Below are 14,153 nucleotides of genomic sequence, written 5' to 3'. Positions count from 1 at the left end.
ATTCCTCTACAGCATGGCATGGACGTTGGCCCAGCATGTTATCATTAATATATTATTCGGGGAGTATCTGTTGCGGTGGTTATACTATTAGACTTTCACCTCTTTCAATGCGCGTCATTTATTTAGAGAGCTGTTTTCCGACCCCCTTTCAGGGACTAATACCTTTTATTGATGTTTTTTGCCCCTTTTAACGCATTATTTATTACAAGCCAGCAAATATATCATCAATTGCATTGACTTTCCGTTTCTTCTTCTTCTTTTTCTCCTTCTTTAGGCACTCAGGCTTGTCTAGGCTGGCAGGCATGGTATCATCTTCAGGCTTTCGTTTCGTGCTCTTCTCTATGGCAGACTTCTTCTTTTTCTTTTCGTCTTCGCCGATTCTCGAAACTGTTGATTCTGCCTTCGCGTCGGTTCGGGATATAGCCTCGGAGCGTCGAATAACTTCGCCAAAGTCCTCGCTAGCAATGATAGTATTAGACTTAGAAATAATTGTAAAGGGTTGTTTCTCCCCTCCGAGTACCCGGGAAAGTTTTGAAAGTTCATCCGTATTTATTTGGACAACCTTGAACACTTCGGCAAGAGTAGCTACTAGAACAACTCCCAATGAAGAAAACTGAATGTCCGCAACGACAGTGGAGAATGCTCTAAACCGAAAGATGGAAATTAGTCATCGCGCTCACTCTAAAAACATGGCCAACTAGGAAGCCCTGTGTATCACAATAATTGGTAAACTAACCTGTAGCATCTCGGAACCAGCTCGTCGCGAAGATAGCTCATGATCTTCCATACTGCAGCAAAAGGGTGCCCATCTTTATTGCCATCGTCACCCAAAACATCCTCAAATTTCTCGATTTTTTCAATTTCACACTCAAGGTTTAGTGTCCATCGCTTCAACATGCTCAGCCATTTCCACCATTTTGTGCAGCGATGCTGGTTCTTATTGTGGTGGTAAAGCAGGTGAAGTGTTCGGTGGATAGCTCGGACGTCGTTAGAGGCTGCGAATGGCGAAGACGACGATGGCAGCTCAACTGGTTGAGTGGGCATTTACGCTAGGTGTCTCTCTGTCAGCCGGTAGTTTCTCCAGCCCTTCTCCTCTCATCGCTAATGTTGATGCTGAATATTGATATCTTGAAGCTACCTACGTCAAGCACCAAAAATATACCATTAGTCAGCTAGTTCCAACAAGGTTATTAATTACCTATATTGGGATGTTTGCACCATTTGACCCCAAAGATTACATAAGTAGGCCAGATCCCATTTAGAAAGTTCTCTAAGCCTAATTAGGATAATGAGACTCCCTCGAAGATATACAAGAGTTGAATATCAAATATTATTGTAAATATATTCATTTTAAACAATAACATTGATTTATATTGCGAATCACCTATAGACCTACATACTTACCTGGAAATTTGATAACAAAAAGGGAGACAATTGGCTTGCTGATACGATATAGGGCGAATACAAACATCCAAATCCACGTTTATTATGGAGAAGTTAATTCTTAGGCATGAGCTGGGTTTGAAGCCTGAAAATTTGGATAAAGGATGCCCTCCCGTGATGATCAGAGCATGGAGGACCACCAGCCCCTTGGTCTTATCCTGACTTATTTTATGCGCCTTGAATAGGTGTTTACCTGGTAAAATCAGGTTGGTCGTCAGGAAGTAGCCCAATGAGATCATGGTCAGCTTCACTTTGGGTGGCGAAACGTTGGTGGACTTATACTCGGGAGGGACAGTCTTATTTCATTTATTGCTCTACCACATGAGGTCTTCCATGAAAGTAGTCTCATCACCCACTCTGAACCCGATGGTCCAATGATTTTCAAGTTCCCACTCTAGGTTAATGGAGTTGCAATGTTCTATGTACGTAGTATTCGCCCACATCCTTTTGGACCCCATTCGAAGGTCAGATAGGCGGTTCCTTTGTCAACCCCTATAGAGTAATATGGGTTGGTTGCCATTCAGACCACTCGACGGTCTACACCGTTTGGATATAGAACCATCCACTCAAGCACCCTGGAGGACGACGAAGGCAATGAATTCAAGGAAGAGTATGTGGTCCGGCAGCTTTCCGAATGCACTGGGAGCTTAGAATCGCTGGAAACCGCGTTGGAAACAAAGGCGAACAATGCAATCTCACTAAATGACCCGAAAGGGTTGAAGGCCAATGATATGGAGACTGGCTGGTCCGGCAATCAATCGCACGAGAAGGCCGGTAGCAAATCCGTTGCTGCAGCTGGGACTTTCGCAACCTGGCGTTCAGTCCTGCGAGAATCTGAGAATTCAGGGTTAGATATGCAAGACGTGGTGTCTGCTCATCTCGAGTTCCGTGGAGTCAGCCAATTCTTCAAAAAGGGTATCACCTTTAGCCATAGATCCCCATCCTGTCCGGAGAAGAAGCTATCCAGAGAGACCTTGACGTCGACATCTCAACTTGGAGTCCGAAGTTGAAGTCAGAAGTCTATATCACGTGACGACTTCAAGTGCCCTGGAAGTACTTCGTCCATGAACAGTTATCGGGCAAAGAGTATGGAAGAAAGCACACATATGTCAGTGGAATATGTCTTATACATGCGGAGTATATTCCATATATAGTGCTTTAAATGGATGCCCCTACGGAGTACAGTCCCGTTCCAGGGCTCCTAGTCACCGTATTCTCGCAAAACACCTAATATTTACCTGATTTATGCGAATTCAGATAACTGTGCGTGAGTGAGTACGGAGTAGACTACTCCATAAAGCAGCATTTCCTGATCCTACAGTTGGAGTGTCAGCAGGAATCTAGATATCAGATTTGCTAATCGCTCGCTAGGAATTATCGATACGAGTTAGACTAACGTTTCGCCTCCACCAACGAGAGACAGGAATAAATTTGAAGGATTGAGGCTCAACAACCTGCCAATCGCACCCTTACGAAACAGGGTTTTAGATCCTCCAAGGGCGTGGCAACCGGACGCGAAAAAAGGGGCGTCCACCGACCCTGCATGCTAAACTACCGACAGCCAGGGCCTTCGGTGACGAGCTTTGCCGTCGCGAGGGGCGAGCTTAGAGGCCCTGGGCAGTGGGTGATACTTGAAGCGAGGCTCCGCCTGAGACAATGTTCTTGTTCGACGGCGTTAGAACTCCGGATACATAAATAGAGAAACTCTCCTCCCCCAGACGAGTTTCGCTTTTTCTTTCTTTCCTGGTTGACCTGTTCAAGGACGTTACCTTGAATATATATACTCCGTATTTTGAGCGGATACAAGAGACTTGTCTTACGTTCTGCAATTATCTTTGATTCTAAACGGCACTATGGGATCCTCTGCGGCAGCTGGTCAACGCGGCCTGGCCCAAAAACGGTCGGCGATTAGTCTACACGACCAACGGCCAATAGAGCCGTACTCTGATGAACCAAGCGATGATCCGCCAGCATACACTGATGCAAACGCCACAGACGTGAGCGCGCTACCTGACATTGTAACGACCGAGCGGTACATTTACAATCCATACCCAGATATCTCTGGAGGGCGTCTCGTCGACACCCTTTCTCGCAGGGAATCATACGTCGTTACCCTTTCCCCAGAATACTCAACTGACCCCGAATGCTTATACGATAATATCTTCCAACAAGCTCTGATAGCTCCTACGGTGCTGATATCAGTCAAGGGAACCCATTCCGTCAAGGAACGGGACGGCAATAACAAGAAATCTAGCTCCACGGTGACAGATTTCGACTTTCGGATCGAGACTCGCGGTACGATACTGCCGATTTCCTCGTACCGGGTTGACAGAGACCCACAGTTTGATTTCTATCGCACTTGGAACGTGGTACGGGATGACATCGAACAATCCGCTTACCGTGGCGGAAGATTCAAGAGCAAGTCGAGCAAGAGGTATAAGGCTCCTGTTGGAGACCTTGAACAAGCCCATATGCTTAGAGCCGATCAGCCGCCAACCACGGAAGGCCACCAGGCGACGCTTAAACAGTGGTGTCAGAGATTCTGCGAGGACAAGAGTGGAGTGAAGTCGTAAGTCCTCCCCCATCTCCTCAGAAGACCAAGGCAGGGGGAAAATGCAATATTAATCATTTACTGGTCGGCACGAATAGATTCACTCTCCGCCGCAAGGTGACGAGTCTCAATTTCGACCTTCTAAAGCATGAGATAACTTCCGTCATCCGCGCCACCAACTATCGCGGCAGCATACATGTCAATCTAATAACCACTCACACAGCAGTAACCGTCTATTCGCCGCATATGCTTAACGGGCTTCGAACCAACCGTTTCGTCTGGTGGGCCGTCGTCATCCTTCAGCTCTGGATATTCGCATGGCCTCTTCTCATCTTACTTGAGAAACGGTATGAGCCTGTCGAGGTTGAACATCACGTCTGTCGGGCTGGCGATTATTGTCCGCCTTTCGAAGGGGAGGATGCTTGGACGAAAATGTTTGCGCCTGCCATTAGTGCCGCGGCGTTGGGGAGGAGGAAGGACGGCGAGATAGTTACTGTGAATGATATCGAGCGGGCTCGTAATTCTACTATCAATGGAGGAGCTAGGCTGGAGGAGTCGCCGGCGGAGAGGGATAGGAGAGCGAGGTTGAATACTGGGAACGGGTCTTTCATGGACTCGCTTGTTGGTATTGCTAGGGGTGTATCGGAGCTGAGGAATGAGTATGACCATGCCAGGGGATGGGGTCAAAATGAATAAGGGTAGTTTGCGTTGTACGCCTAATTTGCTGGGTGCTCATAAGGCAATCAACAACCTATTTAAGGAGTGCTTTCCTCTATTACTGAGTTCGAATCGATTGAAAATTCACGTTTTGTAGAAGAGAGAGGAAACATTTCAAAAAGAAGCATACTTGTCTTCAATTCGAGTCGATGCTAATCATCGTCAGCTTATTCGTTAACGTACATGCTCGCGACTTGTTTGTAAAAAGCCTCCAGGACGCCCACCGTCACCCATCCTTTGCGCCGTAGGCTAAGAAAGCAAATAAAACAGAACAGAGCCATAGCAACAAAATCACGAAAACACAAGCAATAGATCCCTTTTCGTTTCTGCGTGGTCATCGTAAATTCGTCATCGATGTCGCAGAAATTGCCGCAAGGTGTTAATACATATGGAGAAGGTGAAAAAAAAGGAGAAGAAAGAAAACAGAAAAGAAAATACCAAAGTGGGTTAAATACAGAAGATGAAGGAGTGTAGAGGTGGGAGCATATCGCGCAACATATCAGTAAGCAGTGCATAACAAGGGAGAACAGAGAGGAGTCAAAGCTGATAACGAATAGGGTAAGTAGGTAGGATGGGGGCTAAGAATGAAGGCAGGCCCCATACCAGGTCCAGGATTTTCTGTTCTGAGCTTCCAAACTTGAGCTAAGGGGTCCGTTGACTGCCATTTGCAAACCAAATTGCCAAGGCAATGCAAGATTGGAAATGGGGAATAGGAAGAACAAAAAAGGTAAAGAGCCTGAGCGAACCTGGTTGTGAGCCTGATGGATGTTGATGACTTGATGGTGATAGCCTTGATACCCAAATCCGCCAAGGGGAAGCAGGCAGATAATGATGTTGACCAGTTTCTTTGAGTTGTTCCTTCGTGAGCGAGTTCGACCAAGCTCCATGCTAGCCTGATGGTTTTTTTTTTTTTTTTTTGGCTTTTTTTTTCGTGTAGGGAAATTGTAAGACAAGGCAAGAAGGAAATATAATATGTAGGTTGAAAGAAGAGACAACTAAAGGAGTGGGAAAATTGCCTGAAAGATGATAAAAGATGAAGAAACCACAAAAATATCGAAGCCGATGGTGCCACGTTAGTTAGACACGATGGCATGAAAGATATGTAAGTATGGAAACTATCCAGAGTGGTGGTGATGATGATGGTTGCCGCCAGTTGGCTCATACCAAGAGTTCATGATGTTAGAGCGGATCTGTTCCATTCTCTCGGGATGGGCAGGCCATTCGCGGACCCAGTGAGTTTCACGTTCGGCTGCAGTGGTGCCACGGTCATACTGCGAGCGGCGACGGCGTTGTTCATCGCGGTACTGCTGACCTACGCGTGGAGCAAACAAGCCTGGAAGGAAAGAGCCGAGGTGTTAGCTTTCAAGGCATACGTGGAAGTGAGTAGAAAGGTATACGCACCTACATGTTCAGCATTTTCGACGCTGCGGCGCATCTTTGATGGGTTGTCAGGGCCGGGGAAGTGGTCTTCAGTGCCAGCTAATGGGCCAGTGCCAGTGTGGAAGATCTAGTAGTTGTTAGTGAGATGGCGAAGTAAAAGAAAGGGGAAGACTTGGTTAGAAGCTTACCTTTGGGCGGAATGACGGATGTTCCAACATGACAGAGCTGTTGCGGAATTTCTGAACGAGGCAATCCTTTCCTTGAATAGCTATGAGGTTGTTAGCATGTGAGAGAATGTAAATGTGGAAAGGGGGGATTGCTTACTAGCATAGGAAATCTCAGCAACCTTGTCGCTATTGAAACAATTCCATGAACGGCCAGCACGAGCTTTGGCAAACTGGAAGCAGGTTAGTATGTGCTGATGCTGACAATTAGTCGAGGCGTAATATTAACTCACGTCGATGATATCAATTGGCTGTAAGACGAATTAGCATTGAATTATGAGAATATAATAACAAGTAACTTACATCTTCAAAGTTGATAAAAGCATAGCCGACACTGTAGAGTAGATATTTAGTTGGAAACTCAGGTTATTGGGGACAGGGAAATGGGAACAGGGGAGGAGTAACTGACTTGCAGTTGTTGGCGAAATCTATGACGAATTAGCGTTTGAGCCCTAATAAACATGCACCGAGGTGCTTACCGATGCGAAGATACATGAAGTCGTATTTGCCATGGCTAGTCTCATCGACAATGTCATTAAGCATGGCCTGGTCGATCTTGTTTGGAATATTGCGAAGCATGATCTAAGAGGCTGGAGTTAGGAATGGCTGTGATAAGGGTAAGGAAGAGTGGGGATACATACAGTGGTGCGAACGTCAAGACCCATGCGAATGCGTTCGATGTCAACGTGGTTCTGGTTCATGTTGTTGTTGTGTGCATTGTGGCGATTGCGTCCAGAACCATGACGAGAACGGAAGTTATTATGAGCTTCATCGGATCTACGATTCCAGGTTGCAACAGCAGGATCACCGACAGGAATGGTGGAACGTCCAGTTGGGCTCAACTCCATGTAAGGATTGGGTGAGACGAAGCTCTCACGACGAGCCATTGAGCGGCTGTTGATCAAGGTTGGAGAGGTGCGAGTAGCAGGCTCCTCAGATGGGTGATGAGCATGAGCGTGGTGGACAACATCTGGCTTGTAATACCTGACATCGATGGTGCAGCCCTGTAGTTCGAGTGAGCAGAAGAAGATACGGATAAGGATGGAGGCCGAGCTTACCGGAGTAGAAGTGCCACTGAAAGCAGAGACGGCGTTGTCTGCAGCACGAGTATCGTTGAATTCAACATGGAAGGTAACGATGTCATCGTGCTGAGTGGGGATGCTATGAAAGGCTTTGATGTCGCCATATGAGGAAAGCAGAGTCTTGAACGAGTGAGAGATGGCACGTCCGTCCGCAGTTGGGTGGTTGCCGTTGTCGTAGTGGACCGAGGCATAGACCTGTCCCTCGTAGTTTGAGGTAGTTGCAACAAGATGGGGTTCAAATTTTTGGGTAAACTCCTTTGCAGTCAAGCCATGCAAGATCCAGCTAGGATAGTAAGACTTGGCTTTGACGGCAGCCATCTTTGCCTGCTGGATGTTGGTAAAACCAACGTAGATTCTACCATGAGAAGCAAGCTCGTTAAGGACGGGTCCCTTGATGCTGGGGAATTCACTGTGCTGTTAAGAATGGTAGTTAGCAGGTGGTAAACGGGGCTGTGGAAAATGTAGGAACGGTGAAAAGGGGATACTTACATTGAAGAGTGAGGAGATTTCAGTATAAGTCGTGCTAGCAGAAGCTCCTTCAATAAGCAATGCACGATTGCGGTTCTCAAAATCAAAATGGCCAAACTGGTAGTACATGGCATAGGGAGTAAGAACGTATTCGGAGTCCAACGGAGGGGAAACTCTGGCACCACCGATTGGACCAAAGTCAACCGCACCACGGGGAACAAAGGAACTGGTGAGTCCAGGGGTATCGGGAACAGAAGTAGCAGTCAGAATAGTGAGATTGGGAGGGTCCTGTTCTGGTAAGAACGTAGGAGAAGACATGGGACAAGCTGGCGCGTTTCTATCAAAGCTGCCGGGAGTGAAGCTAGAGGCAGTTGGGGAAAGCTGGACACGTCCGGAAGAGCGAGTAGAGGGAGTAGGCATGAAGGGATCTTGAGCTTGAGCGGATTCCCCGAGACTGCGTCTGAGTGAAGAAATCAGCCAAAGCACGGAAAGTGGAAAGTCGAGAATGGAAGAGCGAAGTGACTTACTCAAAGATGGCCAAGGACCTAGCTGCCTGACGAGACATGGAATCGGTCTGACCGTACTCGCAGCCGAACTGGGAACGGAGCGCTTCAGGGGAGAACGCGGTCAGTCTGGTCTCGGGAGACCCGTTGCGAGAATTGGCCTGGTCGAAGGATCGAGGGCTGCTTGCGAGCCTCGACATCTCGTCTATCTCCTGCGGTTTGCAGGCCCGGAGATGGCGTAAAAATGGGCAGGCCCTTGAGCCAGATACCTGATAACAGTCAATCGAGCTGCGTACAGCAGATAAGAAGAGATAGAAGAATGAAGCTGGAGACAGGAGACAGGAGAGACAGATCGAGATAGATCGAAGCAGATAGATTGAACCAGAGGCTGTCGACTAGGGAAGACGAAGACGAAGGAGAGGGTGAGAGAGAATGAGAGAAAGAAAGAGAAGGAGGAGGAGGGGGAAGGGGAATAAATAGGCTGGCAGGAGGAGGCTGGTCACCCCCTCTCTCCCACAGAAACAGGCGGAATGAGGGGTCAGGGACCTAGCCTGTCGCGGAAAGGAGGGGGTTGAGGCCGCGGAACGTAGACCAAGAGACAGAAAGTAGACAAGAAGTAGACAAGAAGAAGACAGAGAGAGATAAAGGTGGTATAAGGGTAGATGAAGAGAAGTCTGCTTACCAGGCTATCAGTAGGCACAAAGTGCGACTCTTGTGCACAGGTTTGCCTTCTAAACAGGCAGTATACTGCACGCCCAAGGCTGTATATAAGTCAGCAGGGAGACCAGAGAGTGAGGAGGTTGGTGAAGAGGCTGGTGAAGGGCGGGAGAAAGGAGGGGACGAGGCGGAGAACACGCAGCGGAGCGGAGCAGTACAGGATGTGACCAGACAAGACAGAAGCTGGCGGAAGGGCGGAAGATGATAGAGGACAGGACGGTACAGCCATGATCTCACCCTGACATCATGCTGACAAGACGGAACAGGAGAGACCTACCTTGAAGCCTCTAGGTGCTGATATCAGCACAGTTACCAGGATACTGGCTACAGGGAATCCCAAATTCCCTCCAATATAGAGTCCCTGTCCCTACTTTCCTCCAATATGTGCCAAAATATATACCTGGGCCTCTAGGGCTATCTAGTGCCTATACAGGCGGGCAGAGTATATGGTAAGGACATATGGTAAGGATATATGGTAAGGATATAGGGTAAGAATAAAGACAAGAGTCTGCACAGTGCATATAACTATTAATATATAGAGATATACCAATATGTATATATACCACTGACCATGTGCATCAGGGTTAGACGAAGGCAGTGTGATGAGAAGGAGAGAGGGAAAAGAAGCAGAGAAGCTTCAGGGAAGGTACTTATAGACCTCCCTGACTACCTTCACGTCACTATGGCATACTAAAAACCCCCTTCACGTTGAGATCAGTTAATGGGGAGGTCACTGTCCAACCTTGGTATATGGTATCGTTCCATGGTAACTCCCGTAAACCCATAGGTGAAGCACCTATCATCTGGCTTGAGCAGGCAAATAAGAAATAAACAAACGTGGTTCAGTGACAGTGGTCCTCTGTATTCACCCTCATTTAGGCTTTCTGTGAAGTCGATGATGTCGAAGACTTTCTAACCTTTTTGACTTGTGCATTATTTGTTGCTATGTTGGTAGGATACCTGGTTAGAAGTCAATGATGTCAATGACTTTTTAGCATTTTTAACTTGTATTATATAATGCTATGTTGGTGATATCTGGTTGATATCTGGCTGACATCAGGCTGATAATCTGGTTGATGATGTCGATGACTTTTAGAAGAAAAAGGAGGTGAGGTTGAGATTAGGTAAGCAACTATCACGTGATGTTACACCTGAGACGGCGAGATGGAAGAAACAACAAGCCATAGAGGATGAGTATACGCTCTCTCCCAAGAGAAATCATCTTGAGGGTTGTTACATATCCAGTTAGATACCCTATACCCTATACACGCCCCTCAAGAACTGTATCTTGATCTGCCGGCTGTCCTTGCCCTGTCAAAATGTGGTAGTATAGCCTCTCGACTATGATGTTTCTCACTTCACGTCTGGCCACATAACCGTTTATGAGACACGTTTCGTCTCATCCTTCCTTGCATGCGGTATTCCAGACTAGTGGTCATGCCATGCCGCTGAAATTTCATGGTCAATTCGCTGGCATATCGAGTGCTCGAGGAGATAGTCTGCAGTACATTCAGCCCTATGGAATAAGCTACGGAAGGTAGAGACTGAGGTTGAACACGAGTAGCGGAAACCAGCCTGCCAGCTGCAATACTGGCAGCCATTGATCATGATCTTATGTCCTCGAGGTCGCTGATGTCAAGAAACTTAGAGATCTAGACTAGTATCATAGTTATTTAGAGCTGGATCTTGGGATGAGCTCTCGTCTGATACGAATTAGTGAGTCCACATGGAGTCCACATATAGCACTGTATATAGATTCCTTCTTATATTGTAAACGATACTATACTCCATGAGAAATTCACGAATATTTGAACATAGGCAACTGACTTACAACAAAGTCATCAATATATCTACTTCCAGCCCCTTTTCAACTTCATAGTCACATGACCTGACCACTTACATAATCGAGGTGCTCTCGAGATAGAGTGACATCAACATTCTCCGATAGATAGATCGCTAGAACATGATAGGGACCAGGCTGGGTACAAACTAATATCCTCAAGCTCACAGATAGCGCGCAACACCTATATGGCCCTGATACTGCACCTCAGCGTGTAAGGCCAAGAATGTGCATCGTCTTCCGCTTACCTATATAGCTTTCATTTAATCAAGATGCCTGCCCCAGTGGCTTCCCGGAATGATCTCTCCTCCGTCCTGAACCAAGTATGTTGTCGCATAAACTGCCTAGACTATGTATGGTTCTAGTTGGCTAACCATGTTGATCATGATAGATTGTTCTATCTTCCTCTGACACCGACTACCTCGATCAACTCATCCCCTCAATCCGTGAATACAGCCATGGCAACCGGACGACGCAGCTCCTACATTCTCTCACTAAATTCGCGGATGACCGCGAAGCCAAGATAGAAAGCATCTGCAACTCGACACATCAGGACTTCATCTCCTCCGTCAATCAGTTGCTCCAAGTCCGTGAAGGAACCGTTAACCTGACGCAAGATATCCTCGGGCTTAACCAGTCCATCCTCGCGAGCACAAAGCGACTAGCAGAGCAGAAGAAAGTGCTAGTCGAGTCGCGGAATCATCGACAGAATATAGACGATACCTCAAAGGCACTGCAGGATTGTTTGGAGGTTCTACGCCTTGCGAACCAGGTTCATGAACTGCTTGCTAAGAAGAACCACTATGCTGCGTTGCGAGCGCTTGATGAGCTGCAGAATGTTCACCTCAGGGGCGTCACGCAGTATAAGATTGCTGAAGTGATACAGCGATCTGTACCGATGACGCAGAAAGCCATTGCTGACGCTGTCATGGACGACCTGAATACTTGGCTCTACCGCATTCGTGAGATGTCACAGTATCTAGGAGAGCTCGCGCTATTCCACACAGACAAGAGGAAGGAGAGACTAAAAGATCGGAGCGAGAAGATTCCTTACCTGTCGCAGTTCAAGCTCAATTCGGCTATAGAACTGGTAGCTGATGAGATGCAAGAATTCGATTTACTTTATAATGACGACCTTCAGGTTGACTTCACGCCGTTGCTTGAGTGTATGCATATCCATCAGTCCTTGGGCCAGATGGACAAGTTCCAAGTTGAGTATGCTACTACAAGAAGGCAACAGAAAGACTTGTTACTGCCTACCTCAATCACCCTACTCGAGGAAGAGGGCTCAAGTCTCCATACACTGCTTGAGGAAATTGCTGGATTTGCCTTGGTGGAGCGCACGACAATGCAGAAGGTTCCTGAGCTGAGATCTCCAGTAGACGTAGGTAGTCTTTTATTTTCACCACCTATAATGCTCATTAACAGGACAAAGGGAGGCTTACTAACAGTATTATTTGAATAGGTCGAGGAGCTATGGGATTCAATGTGCCAGACTGCCGTTGGATTAATCTCCAAGGCGCTCCCTGCCGTTGACGACTCGGAGGCTATCCTCAAAATTAAAAATCTCATTACACTATTTATGCAAACTATGAATGTATGGCAACTGACCCCCGCATATCGTTATCTGCGGTCTTCTAATTATATCTTGTTTTCCCAGACATTCTCGGTCGGCCCATTCGATAGATTACTCTTAACGTTATTTGAAAAGTATACGGAATTGTTAAAGAAAAGGTTCAGTGATGATTTCCAAGAGGTATACGATGTTTCCCCATCCTCCCAAGTCTAGACTTACCGAAAGTTACTAATTCGTTGGTGCTAGATTGTTCAAACGGATGACTACATGCCAATGCCTATCCGGAGCGACGAGGAATATGATAAAGTCTTGAATGTGAGCTGGTACACTCCTGAAAGCCCACGAGAAGAACAAACGTAAGAAAATAGCACCATACCTCTATATTTCGCTGCTCCTTTCTCACATAAAAGCAGATACCCTTGTGTACTGCCCTTCTCACAGATGTACCCTCTGTGCTGTATCGATATCCGGAATCTCTTGAACCAGTTTTACTATTTCTCCAGCGATAACTTTGACCACCCAGCCATCATAGATGAAACTCTACGAAGCGTATGTCTATTACTTCTTCCCTCTTATTAAACTCCACACTCACCGAAGTTTCACCCTTGCAGTCTTTAGATGAGCTCCTCTGCAACAAAGTATGCGAAATGCTTACGGAGCGCCTTGGCTCCCAATACCTTGGCCAAATAGTCCAAATCCTCATCAACTTGGAGCACTTCGAGATTGCATGCCAGGAACTCGAGGTACTCCTTGTAGCCGCCCGGTCACCTAACTCTGGTGATGGTCCCATTACACTTAATGCCACAGAAAAATTCCGAATGAACAAGAAAGCAGCTGAAAAGCGTATCTTTGAGGTTGTTAATTCAAAGATCGACGACCTCATCGAAACGGCTGAGTACGAGTGGAACGCACCGAAACTGCAGATGGAACCGAGTAATTACATGCAGACGTTGACGAGGTTTTTGTCGAATATTATGAACTCTACGCTTCTCGGTCTGCCTACCGAGATTAAGGAGCTTATATACTTTGACGCCCTCAGTCATTTGGCAAATATGGTTCTAGTATGTCCTTCTGTGCTCTTTTCTTTTCCTCTCACGATCACGCATTCTAACACCTACGATAGGCTCTTCCTCTAGACCCCGAAGTCAAAGTGATAAACGCGAACGGAGTAGCGGCTTTAGCCAGAGACGTAGACTACCTATCCAAATTTGTTGACAGTCTGGAAGTTCCTATCCTACGCGAAAATCTGGATGAGCTGCAACAAACGGTGCAGTTGATGATGGCCGAGAACACAGATGAGTATTACGATATCGCAGTGAGGAATAAGAAGTATGGACGTGTCGATCCCATGAATGGACCAATTTTACTTGAAAAGTAAGTGACACCTTGCCTACCGTCCACATTGCCCGTTATTTATAAACAAGCATAATACTTACAACACACGAATACAGGCTGTCGAGAGCAGTACAGAGCCCGACCAAGCCAGATAGTAAATTCAGCCTGTCAAATCGATTTGGGAAGAAGCACTGAATTCCGCTCAGTTACAGAGGGGACCATTGAGGGCTTGAATATATACGTCGTTATGTACTATATATACCTGCCAAGGTTGAAACTACCTTCAGACGCCCCTGCCTTGCATTGTTATTAATTTT

The 14,153-nt window shown here is 46.7% G+C and overlaps 5 protein-coding genes across 5 annotated transcripts; 3 read left to right on the top strand and 2 right to left on the bottom strand.

The window, feature by feature from the left end:
* Positions 1 to 202: 202 nt before the first annotated feature.
* Positions 203 to 1,044, bottom strand: GIQ15_02916 (uncharacterized protein; the record flags this gene model as incomplete). Its single annotated transcript, XM_033550333.1, has 2 exons — positions 203 to 644; positions 737 to 1,044. The coding sequence occupies 2 exons, from the start codon at positions 1,042 to 1,044 to the stop codon at positions 203 to 205; spliced, it is 750 nt and encodes a 249-aa protein (XP_033407494.1).
* An 801-nt stretch (positions 1,045 to 1,845) lies between these two features.
* On the top strand, positions 1,846 to 2,453 carry GIQ15_02915 (uncharacterized protein; the record flags this gene model as incomplete). The annotated part of the gene is made up of 2 exons (XM_033550332.1): positions 1,846 to 1,865; positions 2,000 to 2,453. 2 exons carry the CDS (start codon positions 1,846 to 1,848, stop codon positions 2,451 to 2,453), a joined length of 474 nt encoding a protein of 157 aa, XP_033407493.1.
* An 843-nt stretch (positions 2,454 to 3,296) lies between these two features.
* GIQ15_02914 (uncharacterized protein) lies at positions 3,297 to 4,690 on the top strand (the record flags this gene model as incomplete). Its single annotated transcript, XM_033550331.1, has 2 exons — positions 3,297 to 4,012; positions 4,093 to 4,690. 2 exons carry the CDS (start codon positions 3,297 to 3,299, stop codon positions 4,688 to 4,690), a joined length of 1,314 nt encoding a protein of 437 aa, XP_033407492.1.
* Positions 4,691 to 5,826: 1,136 nt separating this feature from the next.
* GIQ15_02913 (putative Meiosis protein MEI2) lies at positions 5,827 to 8,568 on the bottom strand (the record flags this gene model as incomplete). The annotated part of the gene is made up of 12 exons (XM_033550330.1): positions 5,827 to 6,044; positions 6,113 to 6,218; positions 6,280 to 6,359; positions 6,416 to 6,488; positions 6,549 to 6,566; positions 6,619 to 6,649; positions 6,725 to 6,743; positions 6,795 to 6,897; positions 6,957 to 7,319; positions 7,374 to 7,811; positions 7,887 to 8,325; positions 8,393 to 8,568. 12 exons carry the CDS (start codon positions 8,566 to 8,568, stop codon positions 5,827 to 5,829), a joined length of 2,064 nt encoding a protein of 687 aa, XP_033407491.1.
* A 2,629-nt stretch (positions 8,569 to 11,197) lies between these two features.
* On the top strand, positions 11,198 to 13,879 carry GIQ15_02912 (exocyst complex component Sec15; the record flags this gene model as incomplete). The annotated part of the gene is made up of 7 exons (XM_033550329.1): positions 11,198 to 11,248; positions 11,317 to 12,309; positions 12,391 to 12,522; positions 12,748 to 12,857; positions 13,005 to 13,050; positions 13,113 to 13,562; positions 13,625 to 13,879. 7 exons carry the CDS (start codon positions 11,198 to 11,200, stop codon positions 13,877 to 13,879), a joined length of 2,037 nt encoding a protein of 678 aa, XP_033407490.1.
* Between the last annotated feature and the right edge of the window lie 274 nt (positions 13,880 to 14,153).

Source organism: Arthroderma uncinatum (genome assembly GCF_011692745.1).
Source record: "Arthroderma uncinatum strain CBS 119779 chromosome Unknown scaffold2, whole genome shotgun sequence".
NCBI classification, from domain to species: domain Eukaryota; kingdom Fungi; phylum Ascomycota; class Eurotiomycetes; order Onygenales; family Arthrodermataceae; genus Arthroderma; species Arthroderma uncinatum.
This window is presented reverse-complemented; position numbering and strand designations above follow the sequence as displayed.